The following is a 26,655-nucleotide window of genomic DNA, read 5'->3' as shown; positions in this document are numbered from 1 at the left end:
ATCATTAATTGCAAATCCACTAGATGGCAGGCACTAGGGTACTAGAAATATAAGATTAACAAGAGGACTTCCCTGGTGGAGCAGTGGTTAAGAATCACCTGCCACTGCAGGGGACACGGGTTCAAGCCCTGGTCCGGGAAGATCCCACATGCCACGGAGCAACTAAGCCCGTGTGCCACAACTACTGAGCCTGCGCTCTAGAGCCACAACTGCTGATCCCGTGTGCCACAACTACTGAAGCCCATGCGCCTAGAACCCGTGCTCCACCTCAATGAGAAGCCCACACACCACAATGAAGAGTAGCCCCTGCTCGCTGCAACTAGAGAAAGCCCGTGGGCGGCCAAAGACCCAGCACGGCCAAAAATAGATAAATTAATTGATTAAATTTTTTTTAAAAAAAGATCAACAAGAAAGGTCCCTGACATCATGAAGTTTATAGTTTAGAAGGAGACAAAGATAACTTAAAAAAACATCAAAACTATCCCGGTTTCAGCATCAAAAAACAACAAACAAACAAAAAACCCATCAAAGACAAAGAAACAATGTCTAGAATAAAACTGGCATTTTACAGAAAACACTGTTTGTAAAATTATGCACAGAAGAACAAAACTTGGTAATGCATGGGAAAGAAAAGTTATTTAAGAGGAAAGGTTAAGCATTCCTAGTGATACACCCAAGAAAGCTGAAAATGCATCCACATAAAATCTTGAAAATATAAATGTTCGTAGCACTATCATTCATAATAGCCAAAAAGTGAAAATAACCCAAACATCCATCACCTGATGGATGGATAAACAAAATGAGGTGTATCCATACTACAGAATATTATTCCGCTATAAAAAAGAGTGAAGTCCTGGTCCGTGCTACACTATGGATGAACCTTGAAAACCTGATGCTCAGTGCAGGCAGCCAGACACACAAGGTCACATATGGTTTTATTCCGTTGACATCAAATACCCAGAATAGGTAAACCCATAGAAACGGAAAGCAGAGCAGTGGTTGCTCATGGCTGAGAAGAGCATGTAATGGGGGGAGATGGCTAAGAGGTTTGGGGTTTCTTTCTGAGTGAGAAAAAAGTTCTAAAATTAATTGTGGTGATAGTCGCACAAATTTGTGAATATACTAAAGACCACTGAATTATACACTCTAGAAGGATGAGTTTTATGATATGCAAATTATATCCCAAATAAAAAATAAAATTTTTCGAGGGTAAAAGTTTATAGTATCATATGAAGCCAGCAGCATTCAAAATATAAACGTAACAATAAAACATCCTAAAGGAGAAGACAAGCAACATATAACCAACGTTTTTATAAAACTGTTCATTCGTCTCTAAAGTTCAATTAATAAAAAAGCTTATATTTTTAACATTAAGCCACTAGAACAACAAAAAATAGAGTACTTACTTACCACTTCTATTTCCAGCAAGTTATTCTTATTTTCAAGTGTTCTCACACGACTAGTAGCTTCATTCAGAGCACTATCTAACTGGCCACATCTAAAAAACATATATTGAAACAAAACAATCAAAGACAAGATCCTTCCTCTTAAAAGTATTATAAAAATCTAACTGATTCTCCAATATATTAGGTAAAACAAATTCTCCAATGTTAGCCAAGACTAAGGATGCCATTTTAGTAAAATATATCCAATGAACCTGATATTATAGTATCCGGAAAAAATTTAAAATGATCTGAAAAGATCCCTAACAAGTATTAGGTGAACAAAGCAAGATATGAGCAGGTATTTGTACACTCACATTCATAGCAGCATAAATTCACAATAGCCAAAAGATGGAAGCAACCTGTGTCCACCAAGGGATGAATGGATATAAACAAAATGCAGTGTGTGTGTGTGTGTGTGTGTGTGTGTGTGTGTGTGGTGTGGTGTGTACAATGAAGTATTATTCAATGTTAAAAAGGAAAGAAATTCTGACACATGCTACAACATGGAGGAACGTCAAGGACATTATGCTGAGTGAAATAAACCAGACACAAAAGGACAAACACTGTGATTCCATTTCTACAAGGTACCCAGAAGCATCAAATAGAGACAAAGTAGAATGATGGTTGCCAGGGGCTGGAGGGAGGGGGTAATGGGGAGTTATTGTTTAATGGGTATAGAACGACAGTCCTGCAAGACGAAAAAAGTTCCAGAAATGGATACTGGTGACGGTAGCACAGCAGTGTGAATGGACAACACCAGTGAACCGTAAACGTAAGAACAGTTAAAATGGTAGATTTTGTCATTTTATCACATTAAAAAATAAAAATTAAATATGCAAGATATAGAAAACTGCATAAAATAACTTCAGCTATGAAGAAATATATATGTATATGCATTATCATTTCTGGAGGGATGCAAACAATTAAGTCTAGGATGTGAAAACAGAAGATGGGGTAGAAAGACTTCATAATAAATCCTTCTGTACTATTTCAAATCAGCATGAATGTTCTTCTTATAATTAAAGACTTTCTTTGTAAAGTTAATTACCATAGAACCTCAAAATAAGAAAATACATGGAAGAATTTGGTCACCATTTTGAATCAGTGTTCAATGATGTGTTGTGAATAAAAGCTAATATTTATTCAGCACTGACTACACACTCAGTCTTTGTGAAGCACTTTGCACTCATCCTCACAATCCTCTGAGTTAGGATTGTCATCATTCCCATTTTACAGATGAGAATACAGAGACAGAGAAGTTAAGTTCCTCCAGAGTCACACTGGGATTCTAAGCCAGGCAGTCTGGCTCCAGAGTCATGCTCCTACCCACTATGCATTAATGCCTTGCAGAAAGGAAACACTGATGAAACTGTTCTTGAAACAAAGATCACTAAATAGTCAAGTGTTGCTGTGTTGTTATTTTTCTGTTGTAATTACCTCACTGATTCCGGTATGCCAGAGATCTCATCCCTCAAGTTGCAATTGTGTGACAATATAAGTGTTAATGGTCCCATCTGCAATAGCAGTGGGATTCCCCAATTTGCAATTGTGAAATTTGAAAAAAACTGCTGTGTATACTGACAACATAATATTGGTTTTTGTCTTAGGTAAATCGCTTTTCCAGTTCTAAATAACTGCACTTCTCATTTTGTTTCTACTGTCCTCTGTAACACAGTTTTATATGGTAGAGGCCGAATCAAGCCCTGTAGGGGTGCTGGTAGGAGAAAATGACGCGTTGCTCTCCATTTGCACGCTATCAGTACATTTACTCCACTACCTAGATTGCTGCTGTTACTGTTATAACACGACCACTTATTTAAAACCCGGACTTCCAATTTGCTCCTCCTACATTCTCCCACTGCTCCGTGTGCTCTAGCAGCTTCTAGACATGAAGATGTTTTAATTAGCTCCCCTTCTTTGGCACCCCGTCTTTGACCCAACAAGGTCTACTGGTCGGCGTCTTTCGGACTTCTGTTTTCTAACAGGAAGTACCTGTGGTCACCTGTGCCTTCTTAAAAAACAAAATAAAACAAAAATAAGAACAAACTTCCCCCAGCCTGGTATCTACTCTTTTCTTTTTGTCCTAGAAAACCTAAAACTGGCCTTTTTTCCTGGCTCTTTTCAAACTACTTCTCTGCCATTGTACCCCCATCGCCACCACCAACAGCAAAATGGAAGCTATAGAAACGATCAGGATTAAGACAGCATGTTAGCTACCACAGCAACCACACACTAGTATAAAAGCTAGTTTTCCGGACTTCCCTGGTGGCGCAGCAGTTAAGAATCCAACTGCCAATGCAGGGGACATGGGTTCATAGCCCTGGTCCAGGAAGATCCCACATGCCGCGGAGCAACTGAGCCCATGCGCCACAACTACTGAGCCTGTGCTCTAGAGCCCGTGAGCCACAACTACTGAGCCCACGTGCTTGGAGCCCTTGCTCCACAACAAGAAAAGCCACTGCAATGAGAAGGCTGCGCACCGCAACAAAGACCCAACACAGCCAAAGAGATAAATAGATAAATAAATAAAAGCTAGTTTTCCTAGAATTCTCCAAATTAAACTGTTAACTGGATCAGATTTCAGTTCCCTCCTAATCTTTTCTCAAGGGGTTTTGTCTTTTTTGCCCTAGAGAAGACTTTGTTGTCACCTAGACTCTACCAGTTTTCAATCTGTTTAATACCATTTGTAAAGTATGTTGCAAGTACGCTGTTATTTTTTTAGTTTTTTTTTTGGCCATGCCGCATGGCATGTGGGATCTTAGTTCCCCGACCAAGGATCGAACCCAAGCCACCTGCAGTGGAAGCGTGGAGTCTTAAATTAACCACTGGACAGCCAGAGAAGTCCCTCAAGTACGCTGTTATTAATACTAGTAAAAGCATCAAATTTTGTAAATGCTTCTCTCTCTCTAAAATAAGTGGAAAGCTATCCCTAGTATAAGACCATTCTCCCCTGTGTGTCTATGGTTTTTTTGAATGAGATAACTGTTTCCACAGGTTCATGAGTGTCTGGGTTAAAGTTATGCGTTTCTGGGTATGAAGAAAGGTTGAGAACTGCCCCAGGACATCAATAATAGACTTATTAGGGAATCGGTAGAGCATTAATCCTCCCATAAATGACATTCCTTTACATATACAAAATCTGCTCAACTATCTCAGTATTTCGCCCACACAAAACAAATGTCCTCATCAATTATCAGTGTTTTGTAAGAGGATGGCTCAAATCTTTATTTTTTGGCTGCACCCACGGCTTGCAGGATTTTAGTTCCCCAACCAGGGATTGAACCCGGCCCCTAAGCAGTGACAGCAAGGAGTCCTAACCACTGGACTGCCAGGGAATTCCCTCAAATCTTTAAAAATACTTACTTAGGCAAACATGTTTCTTTGTGAAAAATTTCAAATCTAAAGCACACGTTTTCAAAGTGTTTTAACATCACAATATGTTATACTTTGGGGAAAATAATATATCCAAGTTGGAGAAACACTAACTTTACAGTTAAATTATAAGTCTTACCTGTCTACAAGAATTTGATTGGTTTTCTTCCAATCTTCAACTGCAGGAATTTCTCTTGCCTCCAGTTTCTGTTTTAAACTATTTATTTCTGACTCATAATAAGCTCGAAGATCTGCGATGTGTCGAGCATGCTTTTCCTTCAGGTTCTGCCTAACCCTGTTGGTGAGAGGAAAAAACATCATTTAGAAAGCATCTCCTCACTATCTTGATAAGAAAAACCAAGAACATAATGATTCTCATACACAAAAATACAGCCTTTTTCCTTTATACACCCACAGAAAATATAATAGATTAATACACAAGATGACAATAAAGCAAAAAAAAAAGGCATTATTTTTCAGATGGTCTACCTTATAAACATTATATTATCTTTTTAATTTTTTATACATTACTGAAGTTCAATAAAAACAATTTCCATAATTCAAGCAGACATCGTAAAAAACCTATTGACATTACAAGCCATTCACTGAAATACATACTTAGACAATATCACAGGATCTTCCAGGGACGTCAGTGAAATGCATTCTGGGACACCACTGGCTGTACCTGGAAGCTGGGACTGACTGACTGAGGCAAAAGGTACCAGGCCAGTGTTTTCTTCATCTACACTGTTGACTGAGATGTCATTACTACCAATAGTATATACTGCAGGAAACGTGGAACTGGTCCTACTTTCATTTTGGAATGCATGATTTTTCCAAGAGTCCACTGGAGAAACTTTTGTATTTGAAGGATATTTTGGGAATCCAGGTAACTGAGAAGTAACGTGACTTGCTTGTGAAAACGAGTCTATGTCAGAGTGACTAGCCATACTAGGTTCTAGAACAGAGTCCGGTGAGAAGGATATTCTGTCATCAAGGGCATTCAAAAAGCCATGTGGCTGAATCCCTGAAATCTGCTGACTTGGCTTCAGGTGTAATGTTGGGTCTAGAGTCAGTACCTAGAAAAAAGACAGACAACAGTAAGCTCTCGCCCTCTGTACTCAGTTTTTGTTTTCAGGCGAGTAGGCTTTAGATCTCCTAGGGAAAAGGAAGCTCAAGATGAGAGTTACGAGTCATGAGTCATCTTTCATTGTCACTCAGCAGAGTGCTGTCAACTTTACCTCCGGTGGATGATCTGGGCTGGAAGCAGAAGGGAGATTCCTCTCAGGCAACTGCTTGTTTTCCCTCTGTTTTTTATAATAAATATCCTTCAGTGATGGTAGCTTCATCTCATTACTAGTATTAGACTTAAAGATACGAAACAAAATTATTTAAATATTATCAACGAATCAATGATGAAAAAAGTTTACTTTCCTGATATCAAGATCAGCACCATAAAAAGATTTTTGAAAAATTTAAAATAAACTGAGATGCCAGACTGCCAGATTTGTAATAAGAGTTTGGAAGTCATTACCTATTATGAGGCTCCCTCAGAATGAAAAAATTTTCATACCCTCTAACAATAAATATTAAGGGGATAATTTAAACCTAAGATATTTAGCAGCCTAAGAACACTTCCAAAGAATAAAATCCTTGGTAATCTCCTTACTCAAAATAAGAACCAAGTTTTGAGGTAAGAAAAGACTTCATAATGAGTGAAGGAAGCAGGGCAAGAAAACTTCTGGCCAGATTAATTTCCTGTGACCCAAAGGGACAGGTGTCAAAAGGTGGAGTTCCCCAGCTCTGTAGTTATATTCGTGTTTAAGAGGTGGCAGACAACAAGAAGTGTTAAGAAAGAAGTTACCCAATGAAAATAAGACCCCTTTTTAATTAGTAAAATAAGAAGATATGGGGACTTCCCTGGTGGCACAGTGGATAGGACTCCTCACTCCCAATGCAAGGGGCCCAGGTTTGATCCCTGGTGGAGGAACTAGATCCCACATGCATGCCGCAACTAAGAGTTTGCATACCACAACTAAGGAGCCCACATGCCGTAACTAGGACCCCACACAACCAAATAAATAAATAAATATTTTTTTAAAAAAAAAAGAAGAAGATACAATCCTAACTTCTACAGCTGAAATCAGGGCTTTGCTACACTGGAAGTGTTACAAACCTAAACTCCAAATACTAAAACACTGGGCTTAAATTATTTCAATGTGGGACTTATTGTAGGGCGTGACAGGGGTACCATTGAACCCTGGGCCTCAAATTTAAACCGTGGACATTCTCTCAAATGAGATTACAGATTGAGCGAGAGATACATTGAAAGCACTGAAAGAACACATTCGTCCTAGAGCTTTAAACTTTTAAACTGTCCCATTTCCAGACCCTACATAGACAGGCTGCGGAGCACCAGGAACTAATGTTTTTTTTTTAATAAACTCTATAACTAGCTTGTGAAAAAGACAATTAAGTATACTTTTTGTGTGGGCATTAAAGGCATTAATTTGTTAAATGTAAACCCTTAAAATTTACCACAATTTCTATAATCCTGCTTTGAAATTTTACTTTTTATACACCAACAACCTGGAAGCTTTTTCAGGCACTGAAATCTATGCCAAGCAGCAGCTCTTGGACTATGGCTACAGCCTGAGGAATACTGCCCTGGGTGAACAGTTGCAACTATTCTATTGACAGCTCACTGTAATACAAGGTAATATTTTTCACCACCTTTTTTTTTTTTTTTTTTTTTGGTGTGCCGAGTGGCTTGTGGGATGTTAGTTCCCCGACCGGGACTGAACCCAGGCCCTCGGCAGTGAGAGCTCAGAGTCCCAACCACTGGACTGCCAGGGAGTTTCCTTTTCACCACTTTTATGATTTCTCTTCTTGTCATATTTTAACATCTCTGAAGTGAGGATGTCTCTTGTAATTAACAGCATCTTACAAATGCCTTTGGTCAAGTAGCAGCTGTGACATAATTGTCACTGCCTGCTCATAAGCAAATAAAAAAGCTTTCAAAATTGGCCAAATAGGTGTCAGTAGCTTGGAAGAAAATCCTAGAGGCTACGCTGGAACCCCTGAGAAGCAATATTTAAGGGACAGTGAATCAGACATGTTTAGCAACATTCCCCATCTGAGAGTCAAAAGCAGGCCAGTCCTACATAACTACTAAGCCAGGTAAAAACTCAGCACACCAAGGCCTTTCATCCTTTTTTAAAGAAATGCCAAGTCATCAATGCTCTTGGTGGCCCAAGGGAAATGGCATGTGGAAAACACAGAAACCAACACTGACTTAAAAAGAGAGGAGTGTGGAGTGTAAGCTCCTGTAGGTAAAGAAGTTTCAACTAATTTACTTCACTTATATTATCCATAAGGATGTACGAGAATTATAGGATAAAAATATATGTTTAAGTCTACAAAATATAAATTCTAAGGGATAAGAAAGCATTGTATCCGTCTGATGGATGAATGTTTTTTCTTGGTAGAATATGAAACAAGAAGTCTTAAAATTGATGGCAACTTTATATTTTGAGTCAACAAAATATAGTGTTAATTTACTGATGTTGAAGACCAAGAAACACACACAGTGAGCCCTGTGATTGCAAAGCCCACTGAGTCTCCCAGACCCCTCAATCTCACTTCCCCCACCCTTCCTTCCTAGTGTTTATCTGTCTCTTTTTTCCTCCTTTCCTGAAGGACAGAATGCTGGTTCCCGCCCTCTCTGGGACTCTGATGTCCAAAACTACACTGGTCCCACGCTGTCCTGTCCGGCTATGCCTGTCACACGTGTTTACAGCTCTCCTGGTTACTTTAATTGTATCTCTCCTTTCCTCCAACCTATTCTCTCATCTCCTGATCTAAACACAAGTGAGATATATACATCGATGTACACATACTGGATATTTTTATTTCTTTGCTCTCAAGTCAACAAAATATTTACATTTCTTGCTCAAAGAAAATCAAAACAGCAAATTAAATTGCTCATAATTATGATACAAACAGATCAGCGGGAGGGTGTAACAGAACAGAAAATCAAAACCACGCCTGGGAACGGGGGAAGAAGTTTATTTGTGTACCTACTATATTTAAAATAGTGGGCACAAAATCATGTCATTTAATTTCACAAAACACTAACCAGGCATTTTTAATTCCATTTTTAAGTAACGTTCCTAAGATCACATAGGCAGTGAATGACAGAGACCAAATCTGAAAGCAGGCAGATATGATTTAAAGCCCATGCTTTTTTCTGTATATCAGAAATTGAAAAATACAAACTTTGTAAATGAAATAGTGTACACAATTGTATAACAAATACACACGTGCATCGTGGGTTATTAAATTACCTGGCTTGGTGATATATCCATGGAGGAGGCTGGAGCAAACGTCTTCTCTAAAGTCTCAGGCAAAGAGTGGTACATGTCCTCCTCCTCCAGTTTCCAGTAAGTCAGTCCTAATGTGAACAAATACACAGAATAGACAAGGGTGAGGAAAAAGAACAAAAATGCTTTCTAGAGTAACTTATTTCTACCTAAAGAAAATTAAACATGGCAAGTATGTGTTCTAGAATAACTTATTTTTACCTAAAGAAAATTAAATATGGGAAGTTTTTGGCTATCTGGATACAGGAAATTGAATTTGGAAGGGAAAAAATTCACATAAATGCCTTGCCATATATGAGTCCTAACTTAATGATCCAAATATTTTAAACTGAACTATCATATTATTAAAAGTCAAGATAAATTCATGCAATTTAAAAAATATTTTTTTAAAAGACAATTCCTTTATGCACAGTACAGACGTACATAGAAGCAATCTAAAGAATTCAATCATTCAAACCCTTATTGAGCGTTTGCTGTACCAGCTGGGGAGGAGGAGGCGTGAAGAGTGAGCCGTGAACTGTAAGTCAATCATGCAGTACACACAGCATGTCAGAAGGTGGTAAGCACTCTAGTAAAATTTAAAAATCAGTGTAAGGGAATATGCAGTGCGTGTGGAAGGGAGCGCAGGCGCTCTTTTTGAATAGGGTGGTCAAGGCTGGTCGCGTTAGCCGTATATGAGGGAGCTCCCCCATAAGGGGCAGGGGAGAACATTCCACATACAGGAAGCAGCCAAAGCAAAAGCCCTAAAATAAGAACTTATCTGGCATATTTGAGCAAACAGCCTCTCTACTGAAGCAGAGAAAGGGAGAGGGCAGCAGACAGTGAGGTCGAAGAGCAGAGAGAGATGTCTCTGGCCCGCAGGCCTCTGTAAGGACAGACTCCCTCCCGGCTGTTATTCTGCGGGAAGTGGAACCACCGCAGGGCTTGAGCGGAGGAGTCACAAGATCTGACCTGTCTTTAAAAAGGATCACATTGGCTACTGTGTTGAGAACAGACGGAAGCTGCAAGGGTGAAAGCAGGGAGGCTGGTTAGGAAGCTCGCGGGAACCCAGGGGACAGGTGATGGGGCTCTGTTAGGGTGAGAGCAGGAAGGTGGTGACAGGTGATCAGATCATGGTAATTTTCACAAGGCAAAGCTGATTCATCCTGAATTGGATGTGGGATTGAGGGAAAAAGGAGTCAGTATGTAAAGCCATTAAAGCTAAAATAAGCTCACCGTGGAGAGTAAAGAATGGCTTACAGACAGTTTGAATTTCTTAATTCATTTTGGAGTATCTGAAAAATGCTGAGATGATTTTTGCAGCTGTTTGAAATAACTGCAAAAGTACTTCTTTCTACCTTTACAGAACTTGTAACACAAAGTAAGGCAAGTAAGGAAGTTACAGCTACCAGAGGCACAAGACAACACATAATACTTTTACAGAAACCACTCTAATATACATGATTATCACCCTATGAGAAATGCGCACATTATTATTTTGAAAAAAACTCCTTAGAAATATAAGTATCATACCTGTTCCTGAATCAGACATCCAACAATTTGGACTCTCATCTGGTTTGTTGAGGTAAAAAGCTCGAGAATGTGTACCAGCAGTGAAATCAGACTACAATTCAAGAAAGAAAGCCATTAGTTGCCAGCTAAAAATCATTAGGCACAAACTGCTTGACACAAAGAATAAGAGCCAGGTGTCAAACCTAGGCATACAGAAAAACTTTCAGAGGTTCACAAAGAAAGCAAGCCTGGTTTTCCCCATGGTTACAAGAATTGCAAAATGACAGGAATTAACAAGGATTTTCTATTCCTGTGTAATTTACAAAAGTTTGTTTTGATTCTCTGTGGAGATGAAAGAGGAAACCGGAAGCAGACATTATGAGTTCAGAAAGAAAATGTATTTATGGACTTCCCTGGCGGCGCAGTGGTTAAGAATCCACCTGCCAGTGCTGGGGACACGGGTTCGAGCCCTGGTACGGGAAGATTCCACGTGCCGCGGAGCAAGTAAGCCCGTTCACCACAACTACTAAGCCTGTACTCTAGAGTCCGCGAGCCACAACTACTGAGCCCGCGTGTCACAACTACTGAGGCCTGCGCACCTAGGGCCCGTGCTCTGCAACAAGAGAAGCCACTGCAATGAGAAGCCCGTTCACAGCAATGAAGAGTAGCCCCCGCTCACCACAACTAGAGAAAGCCCACGCACTGCAACGAAGACCCAACACAACCAAAGATAAATTAATTTAAAAAAAAAAGAAAATGTATTTATAATTTGCCATCGACTTCCAAAAGAAACTTCAAGTGCCTAGAATTAAAGTCATTTAGTATAAAAATTAGTGTAAAAGCCATAACAATTCATTTTTATCATTAAGACTACAATAAATCAACTCTGAAAACTGCATATCAATAATTAGTATGAACTTTAAATAGTAGACTACATCTTATATGCAAATAATTGGTTACCAGAAAAGGCTAAAAGTGCTTACTTATCCTCAATTCTAATAAAAATTCTAAGCTAAACTCTCCTCACAATATCTCTGGCACTGTCACAAGAAATCTGTGTTTCCCCAGAGAGATATGTGATTTTCATCGGAATTTTTCTTATCAGTTGCACCACCATCAAACTTTTAATTCCTGTTAAAAAGTATTTAGCTCTATTTGCTTACAACCACCTGTGAACCCACTGCAAAAGCAAAAGCACACTAAGCTGATGCCATTCTACATACCAAGGAGGGGTTATCCCCTCAGCCTTCTAAGGCACCACTCTAGCCTCCTTTTCATCAAATGTCTCTCCTAATACGCCTGCCTGTTCAAATTTCTGTCGTCTCTGTACTTAACAGACCAAGAGAAGCTGACTACAGAAGAATAAGTGAAAAATCCCAATTAAAATATTTTGACTTTTTCCTGGTTCTTTGGTGTAAACCTTAATGCGCTCAGTCGACACACGCCCCCTTGGCTGGAGGAGGCTCACCACACACGGCTGCCTGCTGCACTCTTCTGGGCCACAAGGCATCGGCTGAAGAAAACAGGCCCGGCTTTAAAGAGCAAGGAAAGTATGGTGCAAGGAAAGCCCTTCCCAAGAAGCTGGCCTCAGCCTAGCACAGGATCTTCATCAGTAACAGTCTAGCAGCATCTGAAAAACCACATGGAGCCCACACCTGGGGAAAGGGTAACAGCCAGTCTGTCCCAGACAAAGGACCAAGGAAACAAAGACCGACTTGAGCTTTGGAAAATCCTTGTGCTAAACAATATCCAATTTCAAGACATGCTTCAAAATAGCTAGGACCCAAAATAAACTACCTTGTATAAAAAGAAAATTGGATCCCAAGAGAATTCTGATCATAAAGATTCCCTGGATTTAGACTGAAAATGGAAAAAAAAACAGTGGGAGAAGAGAAAGGATGAACTAAAGAAGAAAGTTCCAACTTTTGTGAATCCACAGAATTTGATTCAGAATTATGCAGGTAAGAAGTGCATTTCAGGTGTGGTGTCTGATTCAATAACCACCACTACCTGAAAGCCACTTAAAACTTGGACATACCAAAGAAACTTGATTCCCCTAATGATTTAATAGCAAAAATATCTAATTCACCTTTAAAAAATAGGAAAAATAAAACTTGTCCAGAGATGATCAAAGAAAAGGAAAAATTCAAAGAGAATCATGCCCTCATCACAACTTTACCCTCTGCGCAACTGACATCCCCAGAGGCAGAACAGGCTACTAGGTAGACCTATCCCCCCAAGGGCATATTTCTCAGGCAGTGTCTCTGATCCTTCAGCTGCTTCTCTGATTCTCCACTGAATCAAGGGAGAAAATTAGGCTAGATCATTGGTTCCAAGCTTTACAGCACATAAGAATCACCTGAGGAGCTTTTAAACCACCTGATCATAGGTCACAACTGCACCAATGAGGACAGACCGCCTGGGGCGGGCGGCCAGTCATCAGTAGATTTTTAAGGCTCCTCAGGTGACTCCAATGTGCAGCAAATTCTGGAAACCACAGGGCTACACAGAACAAATACCGATCCACAGTCACAAAAGACAGTGAATCCACCAAGTTACACACCACAAATCCAAAGTTCATCAGAAGTGAAAAAGTCTCCACAAACTAAGTTTCAGTTAAGGTAAAAACAGAAAAAAATGAAGCTACTATATATGAAAACATTCTCCATTTCTGCCAACCTATTCCAATGAAGAAAACAACGTTCACCTCAGTCTCCAAATGCTTTTATGCCACCACACCAAATAAGGATATACCATGCTTGATGGCACACAGGTTCAAAAGAACAGAGCTACCAATACAGCACCAGCCCCCAAGGCTTGATGGTTCATGTAGCTTCTTCACCTTCATTTCCCTCAACACAAATCTGAGTAAGTTAAAAAAATGATGACTTCAAGAAGCCTAAGTATCATGGGCTGAAGAAAGAAAATTTACTGAAAGAGAACTATTGCCTCATGAAGGCTGGGGGACTGCCTTCTTACGACTTCTATTCTTTTCATTTAAATTAATTTAGTTTTGGCTGCGTTGGGTCTTTGTTGCTGTGTGCGGGCTTTCCGTAGCTGCGGCGAGCAGAGGCTGCTCTTCATTGCAGTGCATGTGCTTCTCATTGCGGGGGCTTCTCTTGTTGCGGAGCACGGGCTCTAGAAGCACAGGCTTTAGTAGTTGTGGCGCACGGGCTTAGTTGCTCTGCGGCATGTGGGATCTTCCCGGACCAGGGCTCGAACCCGTGTCCCCTGCATTGGCAGGCGGATTCTTAACCACTGCGCCACCAGGAATGTCCCCACAACTTCTATTCTTTAATAGATCTTTTTCAAAGGAAGATGGAAAGACTATATTTAGGATGGCCAGTTTCTAAAGGAATCAAGTTTGTAGAGAGACTTGACTTTGCGATTTCAATGTATTATATACTAAACAATGTTATTCTATGACAATTTAGGCCAAAAGGTCTTTAAAGATGTTTAAACCTTACTCAGTAGCTACAGCTCTTTAACAAAAGCAGCTGCTATATGATCAAAAGGAATTTAAATGAATGTTTAGAATTTAAACATTCAATCTCTTACAATTTGGATTATAAATTCAGAGTTGTCCAAGCTTCAACTGTTTTTATAATGGCATCTTAAAGCATTCACACATAGAGTACTACTTATTACAACTTAACAGTAGAACAAATTATTTGAGGGTTTTTAAAAAAACAATGTATTACTCTCTGGCTAAATGTAAACATTTGCAGTACAAAGAGAATTAGGACCTTTACAAAATGTTTCATTTTTTTTTTTAATAGTACTTTATCCCTCATTGGTTTTGATTTCCGGCCTACTAAAGAACCACTAATTGGAGCATTGTTTCCCATCCTTTGAGACACCAAAAAAGATATGTCAATGGAACAAATTAACAATACAAAACAAAGGGCAAAAAACTTATGTTAATGAACATGTGGTAAACTCAACATAATTATCCTAATTGTCCATAGATGAAGCATGCCAGAGTCAAGTGACTGATCACCTACTTTCTCAATTGGTGATTTTTTGGTTTGCTCATTTCCTTGCATAGATTTTGAACACCCCTCTTCTTTATGTGCTCTCTTTGGTTGGTTCTGCCTCAGCATTTGAGCCCATGATGTTATAGATTTACTATTTAAAAAGAAAAAAACAAAACACCTCTCTTTAAATGCTGTCCTTCACAAATAAAACTAAACACTAGTAGATACTATGTCAGTGGAAAATGCTTTGAGTTGTTTTTCTAATAGCAGAGAGAGGATGGATTTTTATTGATTCACATAAATTTCTTTTTACAATATCTTACTATTAAAGGCAAAATGAAAAAAGACTGACTAGCAGTGACTAACAATACTTATAGTCTGTAGCCATGGAACAGAACAAAAACCACCACAGTGGCCCCTTCAAGTACTCAGTATATCTCCACAGTGAAAGCATACTTATTTAGATGGACTTATAATTATACTTATGGGTACCCAAGATTGTGTTGCCACAGCAAAATACCTTACACTGAATGACATATTTCAGAGACATAAAACGGAACATAATTTTAAGTGATTATTTGCTTTACAAACATTCAGCCAAAGTTTCTTTTACCAAAAGCTTCTTTTACCTGGGTCGATCAAAATATCATTTAACTTACAAAATCTCTTCTTATAAACAAAAAACATAAAACTGAGTATGCTTGTATATAATTTTTTGTTTTAAATTATATGAACATGTGTGACAAAATTCCACTGTTGATGCAGTCCTATACTCTAATTTCAGCAAGTCGATAGTGACTAGAAAATACAAAAGGTATTTTTCTGGCAAGGCCTCTCACCTTAAGAGTTTTAGTAGTCTTATAACATTGTAAATGGGAAGACAGATGTCGTTAGCATGTAGTGTGCTTTGTTAATTTCAGTTTTTTCCACAGGCAGTAAATAAAACAATTTGATAAAACTGATAGACATTCGAACACATCTCATTCCAACTAAAAGGAGCTGTATTTACTAAACATGTTTAGCTTATTATAAATGTAATAAACAAGTCAAACTCCCTTCAAGTGATGGAGAAATTCTACTTACTTATCTGTTTTTCCACTGTATACTTCCGAAATCTTATTTTCACCAAGAAAACTGTGTTCAAATTCACCAGGAAAAATGGGAGTATCTTCCTTTAAAGATGCACAAAACTCTTCATTTGTATGTATATAAAAACTCTGGTTTTTCACACCATCTACAAGTGACTCCGTTTGCACCACCGGTGCTCCAGACTGTCCTTTAGAAACCTCTGCGTGCTCCATGAATTCTTGAGCGTCCTTAGATTTGTAGGTATTTAGTTCTGAGGCACAAAAGGTACCATACCCACTGCTCACTGAGCTACTATCCACATTGCAGTCTGGTTGTGACATGGATGTTTCTTGCTGCATTTCAGGTTCTTTAGACTTGGGATAACTGAAAACAGATTCATTTCTCTCACTGTTTTCAGAAAAAAAACCCATTTGACTTTCTGAAGATATTTGTCTGCTTAAAGAACTTCTATCACAGGAAGCCCAGGAAGCATTATTGGTCTGTAACTTGACTAAATTTTTTATCTCCTTCTGTATACGCTGAAAATAAAAAGTTACAGAGTTGGCTAAGGATGTATATTAACATCACATTTTTATAAATGTCTTAAAATATTGTATTTAAAAATAAGAGATATTACCCTAAAGATGACACATGTGCATTATATTTAGTTTATAAACAAAACTGATATAAAGAACTAACTAGTTGGGACCTTTGAGATGGCCCACACTCTGGCATTTCTCCCAGGGCCACTCTCACCTTTTGAGACAGACCGAGTCCTATATTTGGAATGCGTACCTCTAAATAAATAAATCTACTTCTTGCCTGTCACTTTGTCTCTCACTGCATTCTTCCTGGGATGAGACATAAAGAACCTGAGCTTCAGTAAGTGCTGACACCAGGAACTCAGGCCCCCACCCAGGTGGAGGATGGAATGATGATGCTGACCCTCCGGACTTCAATCAACTAAAGCTTGGACTCTGTGGACCTTTGTCCCAATTCTACGCTGAGTTCTCCTCTGCTTAAGCCCCCTCACGATTATGCACGTACCCTTAGTTTAAAACTTCCCCAGTTTTGCAGTTTGGGGAGACACTGCTTTGGGAAAAGATCCCCGGTGTTCTCCTTATTTGCTGCAAGTAATGAATCCTTCCTTCTCCCAAAAAAAAGGGGGAAAAAAATTAACTAAGTGGTTCTTCTGCAAATCTTACAATATAAAAACAAGAATCAATATAAAGAACTTACTTGAATTTGGTTGTGGAACTGTTCCTGCTGGGCAACTATCTGCTCTTGGCATTGTTTTTCCACCAAATTGAATAGTTGTAACCACCTGGTCTAGTAAATTATAAAATATTTTAGTTAAACATAAATTTTTAACCTAATACTTCACAGAAATATTCCTCCAGTGGGAAAGAGACTTTTTTAAAAATGTATTTTTAATGTAAAAGTCATAAGCTAAATTAATTATAAAACTATATTTAATGCAAAAGTACACGGACATAGGCTTGGGCACCCCTTTCTTATGTTACCTGTGGTCTGGGTAAATTTGAGGGTCTGAGTAAATCTTCTTTTTCAAATGGCATCTTGATTTGATGTCATCTGCTACCATTTCTGATTAATCAATAACTGCTGCCAGCTGTACTTTACATTTGTCTTAAGTTCCTCTTCCTTTCCTCGTAACACCTAATGGTTTTCTTAAACACTAACCTGGACCCAGAAAAAGAATCCCACATCTTAAAACAACAAATAGTTTAGTAGTAGGAGAATTCGATCCCTAATTTAGTTGTTCTTCAAGTTAAAAAACCTTTTTTAGAGTCAGATATTAAAGCACTGCAGCTGAAAAAGAATGAAAAAATGACTCTGAAAACCTATGGAAGTGACCTATAATTCCCTTCATGGCCACTTTTAGGTCCTGATCCAGCCTGACCCCCAAGAGTAGTTAAGTGCTCTTATAACTAGACTAGGCCAAAACACGGGAGGAGAGGGGGCACGGACTTCTCCAGAGGCTGAATTCAATCTAAAGGCTGGTCTACTTTCAGTAACAGACCGTATGTAATAACATGCAGTGTCAACAAGCAGCTACCACAACTGGCTTCCCTGTTTAAAACCTTTCGGTGCCTTTCCACTCCGGTCATTCCCTACAGCGCCCTGCGTGATCTGGCTCATCTAGGCCTCCCAGCTTCATCTCAAGTCTCTCTGTCCCTATCTCGACACACACCAGCGTCGCTGGCCCCCTTCTGTTCCCTGGAGACGCCAAAACTGTCTTCCGCCTCAAAAGTCTCGCACTAGCTGTACCCTCTACCTGGAAAGCCCTCTCCGCAGCTCTCAACATGGCTGGCTTCTTCCCCCGCTGCGATTTCAGCTCAATTATCATCTTCTCTCGAAGAGTTTCCCGGACCACCCTCACAGTCGCTCTCTCTCTTTCTTGGCACCCTGTTTAGTTCCTTCGGAGCGTTTACCACAGTCGGAAGGTCTCTCACTTGTTCTCCTGGTTAGCCTGTCTCTCTCCCACCCCTGCGCCCACCCCATCTCCAGCACCTAGGACACAAGGCCAAGAGTGGACACTCAGATACACAGTCTAAACGAGTGTATAACAATGGATACTGCTAGCTGCGCTTTTCTTGGTATTATAGACTACACAATCCAGAGACGCTTCAGGTTCATGGTGAAAGCCACTTATATAACAGAATTAAGTTGAAACCTGTATAACGGTATTAAGGTAAAGGGGAGAAAACCTGAAGACTGGAAAAGGAAGCCTTAAAATGAAATACGATGGTACTGATAGGAAGCGTGAATTCTGAATCAACTGACTTCAGGACAAGGTGGGTTAGACCAAATCAAGTCCCTTACCTTCTCAACTTATAAAGTACCTTATATTAATCAAAACATAAAAGAAATCATCAGGCAACAGTTTTCTTATTCAGTTATACCCCTATACCTTTAGGGGTTATTTTTATCCTAATAAAGTTATTATTCACATAAAACTAAATTATGATAGAATAACAATTTACTTAACAAAAAATGGCTTCATAGTATGTGAGACACTTGAGATTAATCACATCCTTATCATCATTTTCTTATTTAGGATACAAATGAATAGAGTTCATTCAGGCCATAAATTAGTGGAGACTGTTTTTCCAAGTCAGATTTTATTGTTAATGTTTTAATTTTAAGTAAGCTAATTTAAGGATATTTTTAAAACTGTGAACAACATTATACACTTAATTATTAAGAAGGGCTATTATTCATTTCCAACTAAACCTATGTATACCACCGGCACCTTACGTACTGCTGGAGAGCATGGGCGCCGAGGTTTCCCCTGAGCCCGGGTGCCTGGTGCTATGAGCCTGAACAGGGCTGCTACCATCCGCTGCTCTAGTCTGGCCTGGGAAACTTCCCATGGGCTTTTCCCAGGCCAGACTCCCACCTCTCCACCAACAACCTGGGTGGTCCTGAACAAGTAAATTTAACTTCCTTGTGCCTCAGTTTCCTAATTTATAAAAGGGGAACAGCAACACCTCATAGGTGGCTGAGAGGACTACATTTTAAATTTAAATGTGATGCACGTAAAGCAGTGGTCTCAATGGGGGAACTATATTTTGAAAATCTGTGAGGTCATGGTTGTCACAAGGATAGCGGGAGTACCACTAGCATTTAGTGGGCAGGATCCAGGGATACAAATCACAGGATAGTCCCTGACAATGTGTCCATTTTATATTATAAAAATGATACATATTTTGCATAGTTTTCAAATCACCAAATTGCCCAGGAATGCAACTACCAAGATGTTTCAGAACTTGCTCAGAAATGAGTCACCATTTCAAAAAATCATGTCACCAGTTGCAGTGCGGGATCATCAGTGCAAGGCAGATGTATCAGTCTGTGTTGATAGCTGCTGCGTTCAAGGTTGAGTCTACCTAGAGGTAAACACCAGACTGCTGCTACATTATGTTTTCTAATGTGGATATGTCTGAGTATTTATACATTTACATATTATCTTATTATAAGTAACTATTATTCCTCTTTTATAGCACAGTTAGGACATTACATTGATTTTTTTTTCCAAGCAGATACGGGCAGGTTATATTATCTGTGAATTTAATTTCAGGACAATATAAGTTGATGTTATTTTGAAAACTGTTATAAAAAGAGGGCTTTGGGTCCAATAAGGTTGAGTGCCACTGACAGAAAGTATCTAGTATACTGCCTGGCAAATACTCAATAATTATCACATAACTATTACTATTATATACATAATCAATAGTGCTAAATTGTTAAAATGCTAAAATAATTTAGTTAATGATGTGCTTTTAAATTTTTCTTACAATCATAGAAATATTAGCAAGTACTTAAGAATGTATTAAAGTATTTCTATGGAAATGCCTTAAAAGATTCTTTCCTGATCTAATAAAAATACATAACCTTCCCAAGTTTAAGCAGTGATAAACTTAAGAATCCCAGAAGAGATGCTTTATAAAGGAATTCTAAAGAATCAGGTCATCCCCAGATCTCTTCCAGAGCTCTGTGGAGGTTCAGTTCTTTACTGTAATAATATAGATTCATTTCTTATAAGTGGTAGAAATCTGACAGATGTTACTATTCCAAAAGAAAGATGTAAACATGAAATTCAGGAGTCAGGAATAAGACTTGCACTATCATTACCTTCCCATTATTTCTAAATCATTACCCTAAAGCATCAGAGACTTTTATTTTCATAGGCTATGAAAACACACAAAACAAATTCAAGAAATTTTACTGAAATGGCCAAAAAAGTATTTCATATTCTGTCAAAGTAAGAAATAGCTTAAGAAGTTCTTCAGTGAATAATCAATTATATGTCTACATTATAAAAATTAAGTAGTCAATTTATACTGAACAGAATAAAAATAATCTGTTAGATCACAGGAGAACAAAGGGCAGAAAGAAAGAAACCAGTTCAAATATTAAAAGGTGTAAGTACCTGGTTGGTATTCTGGCTTGTAATCATCTGTGTCTTAAATTCACAAATATATTCTGATTCTGATTTAAGATGTTGATTTCAAAGACTAAAAGTAACAATTTCTACTTAAAATGAATTTGCCAGAAGTCAAGCCACATTGATGCAATGCCTCATTTTTTTTTTAAAGCATATCAATTCAGGTATTATAAGCTAATGAGTAAGTATACTAGGGGAAGCATTTCATAAAACATTCCATTATTATTTACATCATTTTACAATGGCATTTTATAGGTCTTTTGCATTAGCACATACTGATTGTTATATGGAAAAAAAAAGGTATCAAAACTTAAAACTCAGTTTTCTTTTAAGTTTGCCATAATAGTCATTTTTATAACTCCAATGATTATGGATAATGAATATAAGTAATTACACTTAGGGGTGGCTGCTGCTGAATTCTTAAACCAGATAATCTTTTATTCCATTTATTCTACATAGTTTTAAAACTATGATTAACACTTATAACAAAATCCACTGCTCTCTAAAGAATTTAATAATAATATTTTACACATTTCTACGAAGTGTTACCAACTGTAGCCTTGGAAAAGTCTATCTTGGGCATTATTCCATGAAACAAAACTTATTTATAAGTATTCTTTTAACTGTTAAACTTTTATGTCACAATTTAACCTATGGACAAAAAAAAGAACCACTTGACCTGAACAACCAATATAAGTCAATGTAGCACAGCTAAATGCGATAAGGTATTAAACAGAAGCCTTACTTTATAATTAGAAATATTTCAAAGTGGATTTAGGTTTTACAAAATGATGACAATTCTGTATAAGTTACTTAAAAGATCAGAATTAGTAACAATATCAATAATTTTGGAATTCTCATTTTTATGAACAAAGACAATATTTTAGTTCATATTTGAAGTATAAATCAGAATGTCTAATCACTAATATATTGTTAAAACATACCTTTGATCATTTTTCACATTTGTTCTATATTGTTCCCTAATTAATATCCTTGACCACTTTATTCTAGCAATAACTTAAGTATCATGCTCTTTAGGATATAAATTTCTAATAATTTAGAGTTTAGTACAGGCATATTTATAAATAGAACTATTTTTTTAATTCCAGAAATAAAACAAAACTAGATACCTCACAGTTTTTCCAAAGTTCCGAATCAGTCTTTCCACTGTTTTGTAGCTCTTGCATTAAAGAGGTTAGGACTTCAACTGTACCTTGAATTACAGACGGTCTGGTCTTCCCTGAGAAAGAGGATACCCCATTTGTACTAAGGTGGGGACTACTTCTGTTGAAACATAAATAATTCAAATGGTTTTCTTCATTCTACCAAAGTGTTGAATAATTCAGCAGTTCAAGATTTAGCAGAGCAGTACAAAACTACTGATATTTAATCCTTCTTAATGGCACCTCATTTGCTGAAAATCTGATCACAAGTTTGTCCATGAAGGGAAAACAGCAGTGAAAAGACAGGCAGCACTTAATTGTATTCTTAAGAACACAACAGAAAAACCTTCTTCAGAAGCGAGAGAACAGTCCAGAGTAGAGCAGAAAATAAAAGTTTCTGCTAAACAATAAGAAAAATTCTAAGCTGCTCCGATCTAAATTATTCCAGAGGATTATTTCACCCCACTTTAAGAACAGCCCTTTATTGTTATGGAGATTCTTTCTCCATTGCCCAGAATTACAGTCAAGTCTTGTTAACTGGATCCCCCTAATTTGGTGTGATAAGGTGATGCTTATCTTTGCACCGTCTCTGAATAAAAGTAGTGCCAACCAAATTAGCAGCAAATATTCAGGACTTATTTAGCCTATTCAGTGCATAAAATAGCACTGATTCTTTCCAGGAGGACTGCTTTTCCAAATCTGAGATGAGTTTATTTCAGATTTGTTTTATAAACCCACAAGGCATAATTAGGGACATTAAAATTTATTTAAATTCTAACCATTGAAAGGTCACTTTATTTATTGATACTCTGATTTGTTTCACAAACAATTTGCAAAAAAGAGGACACTAATGAAAATAACAGTAAAATAATAAAGAGAATCAGAGAAAATACTAATAAAAATTCAAGGGAAAGAACATAATATGTTGTCCATTAAGTGTTAAATATACAATTATAGTTGTGTAATAATCAAGTTTAAATTTGGCCAGTTGAACTGCCAGTCACAATGAAAAGGGAGACGGTTCAGTTACATAATTTTCATTAGAAAGGCACATTTAAGTTCCTCCAAGTAAATCAAACACTATGTTCTAAAAGGGGTTTCTCCTAGAAGTGGGTTTCAAAGGGGCCGTCAAATGATACAGGAAACAAAAAGCGTGGCCAACATCCAGGAAGTGGGTATAGATTACAATGGCAAACATTTCTGGACCTTATCCCATGCTTTTTTTTTTCCCCCTTTCCTCCCTATTTTAATTTATGCTTTCTCCCCTTCTTTTATGTATTCTTGTAAGCTGCCTTAAATTCCTCCTGAGGCCAAAGAATGAACAAATTTTTAAAGGAATTAATTTATTTAAAATACACAATTTCTTCAAGACCTATTACTGTGTGTAAATTTGCTCCTTTACCAGTAGGCCCCAGATTGCTGTGCTTTTGTTTTATTATACCTGCTTTTTATAGGTGATCTCCTCTCCAGTGGTCCCTGCCTCTTTACTGTTTTTAACCTACTGTAATTTAGAAACCAAATAATCAACTTGCCAGACTATGTACAAAATGAGAATAAACAGGCCCTGATTAAAAACAAACCAAACATGGGATAGTTTAAAAAGAAAATGCATAAAACGCATTGTTTGATAGCATCTACTTTGTCAACTCAGAGCCCGCTTTTTTGCTTACTTCCTAGTATTCAACTTTAATTGCTACTTTCCAGATTGGTGAGGTATTTCTGCAATATGAAACATTATTTGTCCTCTTAACTTCAAAATGGAGAAACAATATTTAGACAACTAAATTTTAAAGATATACTTGTAATTTACCGAAAACAAAAGAAGTGTAAAAAAACTCCAACTAGCAAAACAAATTCTTTTTCACAATGTTCCCCATGCAAAAGTACATCTCTGGGAGAAATAAAAACATGAAAGGACTGAAACTATTCTTAACCCAAACAACTGTCCTTGAACGCTTCCTGATCATAGTTTTGGGGTTTTTTCAATGCAAATCAGTAACTATGACACCATTTGGATACACTGGCAAACTATGCAAATAAAGTTATTTTGATTTGTCATTACATTAAAAAAAATCTATCCCATTCTTACCTATTAGTACTTAAGTTCAGTCCAAGAGAATGGGGAGAATTTTTTATATCAGATTCTACAGAAGATGAAGCTTTTTGTAAGGGTTTCCCCAAGTCAAAATCTTCCATAGCGTACAGAAGTTGTTACTCTCTCTCACTGGAAAATGTAGGTTCTTGCACTGTTTGAAGAAACTGAATCTGAGTCATCTTCAGATGCTTCATCGTCTAAAGGCATTTTCAGTTGCTGACATTCAGACTGTGAAATGTCTGAAGGTCCCAGGAGAGTCTGAAAATGAATGAGGAACAAAAACTATTATAAAAAGCCATTAAACCTAGCAACTGTCTTTTCAAGACTGTGGAAACCTTGATCCTTTTATACAAATCTCCATTAAGGGTAGCAACATTATTCATAATAGCCAAAATTCAGAAACAACCCAAATGTCCATCAACTGATGAATGGATAAATAAATGTTGCGTATCTGTATAATGGAATATTTTTCAGTCACAGAAGAGAATAAAGTACTGATTTATGCTACAATGTGGATAAACATTTAAAACATTATGGCAAAGGGAATTTCCTGGCAGTCCAGTGGTTAGGGCTCAGAGCTTTCACTGCCGTGGGCCCAGGTTCACTCCCTATTCGGGCAACTAAGATCCCGCAAGCTGCATGTGGTGTGGCAAAAAAAAAAAAAAAAAATTATGCTAAGTAAAAGAAGGTCAATAAAAGACTTCATATTGTAGGATTCCATTTATACGAAGTATCTAGAGTATGCAAATCTATAGAGACAGAAAGCAGATTAACAGCTGCCAGGAGCTGGGAGGAGAGAACGGGAGTGACCAAAATGGGTATGGGGTGTCTTTTTGGGGAGATGAAAACTTCTAGAATTACACAGTGGTGACGGTTGCACAACTCTGTGAATATACTAAAAATCACTGAATTGTACACTTCACAAGAGTAGATTTTATGGTATATAAATTATATCTCAATAAAAAATCTACAAATCTTCTGATTTGCAGAAGTAGTAGTATCTTTTCAGGTAATATTTCACAATTTTATGTGCTTAATCATCAAGGTTCCAGACACAATTCTACTGTGTAACAACTGGAATACTTATTGATACGTGCCTTGTTCATTCCTTTAATAAAGTCTACCAAATATCCGTGCTTGTTGATTTATACAGTGAATAGATGAATGGGAACTACTTGGTATCTATACTGAATCTGGTACTGAAAACAGCCAATTAAACTGTTAACAGTGGTTGTTTCCCCACTGGCTGGAAGGCGGGAGTGTACACTATACACTGTATACGTAGAGTACTTTTGTACTCTGTGCATGTTATCACTTCTTAAAAAAATAAACTATTTGGGCTTCCCTGGTGGTGCAGTGGTTGAGAGTCCGCCTGCCGATGCAGGGGACACGGGTTCGTGCCCCGGTCCAGGAGGATCCCACATGCCGCGGAGTGGCTGGGCCCGTGAGCCATGGCCGCTGAGCCTGCGCGTCCGGAGCCTGTGCTCCGCAACGGGAGAGGCCACAACGGTGAGAGGCCCGCGTACCGCTAAAAAATAAAAAAAAAAATAAAAAAATAAAAACTATTTGCCAGGTCCACTAAAATTTAACTGACGCTAGATGTAGAGGTAAACTGGCTATAACAAGTCAAACAGCATGCCTCCTGCTTAAGGAATTCGTGTCCTTAAAAAAAAAGCCAGGAGTAAGTGGGTGGGGGAGGCGGAAGAATACAGAAAACATACGCTGCTTACAAGATAGACATTTCAGGGGGTGCAAGAGAGGAAAACTACCTATTATGCTGGTTCCTCTAGGTTCCCACTTTCTAGGGCCTGGTTTTACAAAGCACAACCTTGAGAGCATCAGCTCACAAAGGAACCATTTCCTTCAGGGACAGGTGTGAAGGCCAAGGGTAACCGGACCTAGCTAAACAGATTTCTCCCCAGTGACTCAGCCCATCACCAACGACAAACGGGGTATTGAAAAAGTCAGGGGCTGCACCTTCCATCTGGCAACGAAACTACCTGGATTCCAATCACCTTGCTCTTCCCGCAGGAACACACAAGCTCTCCGGGGACGCGGATCGGCCTGTAACCCCATCTATAATTTCCCCCGTTGAGTTAATCCGGATGCAGTAGATCCAGATGGATCTTGAAATGCGATGATGCTTTCCCAGCAAAGCGTGAGGGTGGGGAGGAATGGGTGGGAGAGTGGGGGGGTGAATTAAAAAAAAAAAGATATACAATGCAAAATTTTAAGAACCTGATGGAGAACGGGTATAAGAAGAGAGACTTTTATATCTCCCGTCAACAAAATATGACGCTTTTGATGGCCCCAGCTCCTAGCAGGAAAAGGCAGTTACGGGGTAGAGGAACGACTGATGGGGGTCTGCTGAGAATATAAAAGTTAACCAGGCGTTTTGCTTTGGTGGGAGCCTGAGAGGGGGGGAAAGAAGGCATGATTTCAGGTTTTGAGGCCAGATCCTGACGTTCTCGCGCTCACAGCCAGACCGCAGCTGCTGGCGGCGGCTCTCGGGTTAAAGTATGAAGGCGAGGAGAACCCACGCAGTTGCCTAAATTGTAGGCAGCAGGGAGGCTGTAGTTAAGACCACCGGTCCAACAACTACAATCGTGATTCTCAAAGTAAGCCCAGGAAGCTGGTCAAAAAAAAAGAGAGACAGAAATCCCTCAAGCCCCCCGCCCCTCGGGAAGAGGCGC

At 38.4% G+C, this 26,655-nt stretch overlaps 1 protein-coding gene across 1 annotated transcript in view; it reads right to left on the bottom strand.

Annotated features, from left to right (window-relative positions):
* Positions 1–26,655, bottom strand: part of MPHOSPH9 (M-phase phosphoprotein 9) — a gene marked incomplete at its 5' end in the record, with an annotated part of 55,623 nt that overhangs the window by 28,408 nt on the left and 560 nt on the right. Inside the window, 8 exon segments of the mRNA XM_081253399.1 lie at positions 1,411–1,498; positions 4,957–5,112; positions 5,436–5,896; positions 9,164–9,270; positions 10,712–10,802; positions 14,695–14,818; positions 15,751–16,274; positions 16,975–17,064. Coding sequence (XP_081109525.1) covers positions 1,411–1,498; positions 4,957–5,112; positions 5,436–5,896; positions 9,164–9,270; positions 10,712–10,802; positions 14,695–14,818; positions 15,751–16,274; positions 16,975–17,064 — 1,641 coding nt within the window.

Source organism: Mesoplodon bidens, assembly GCF_964165515.1.
Source record: "Mesoplodon bidens genome assembly, chromosome: 13".
In the NCBI taxonomy this organism is placed as follows: domain Eukaryota; kingdom Metazoa; phylum Chordata; class Mammalia; order Artiodactyla; family Ziphiidae; genus Mesoplodon; species Mesoplodon bidens.
The sequence above is the reverse complement of the archived record's forward strand: the minus strand, read 5'-3'. Positions and strand labels throughout refer to the sequence as shown.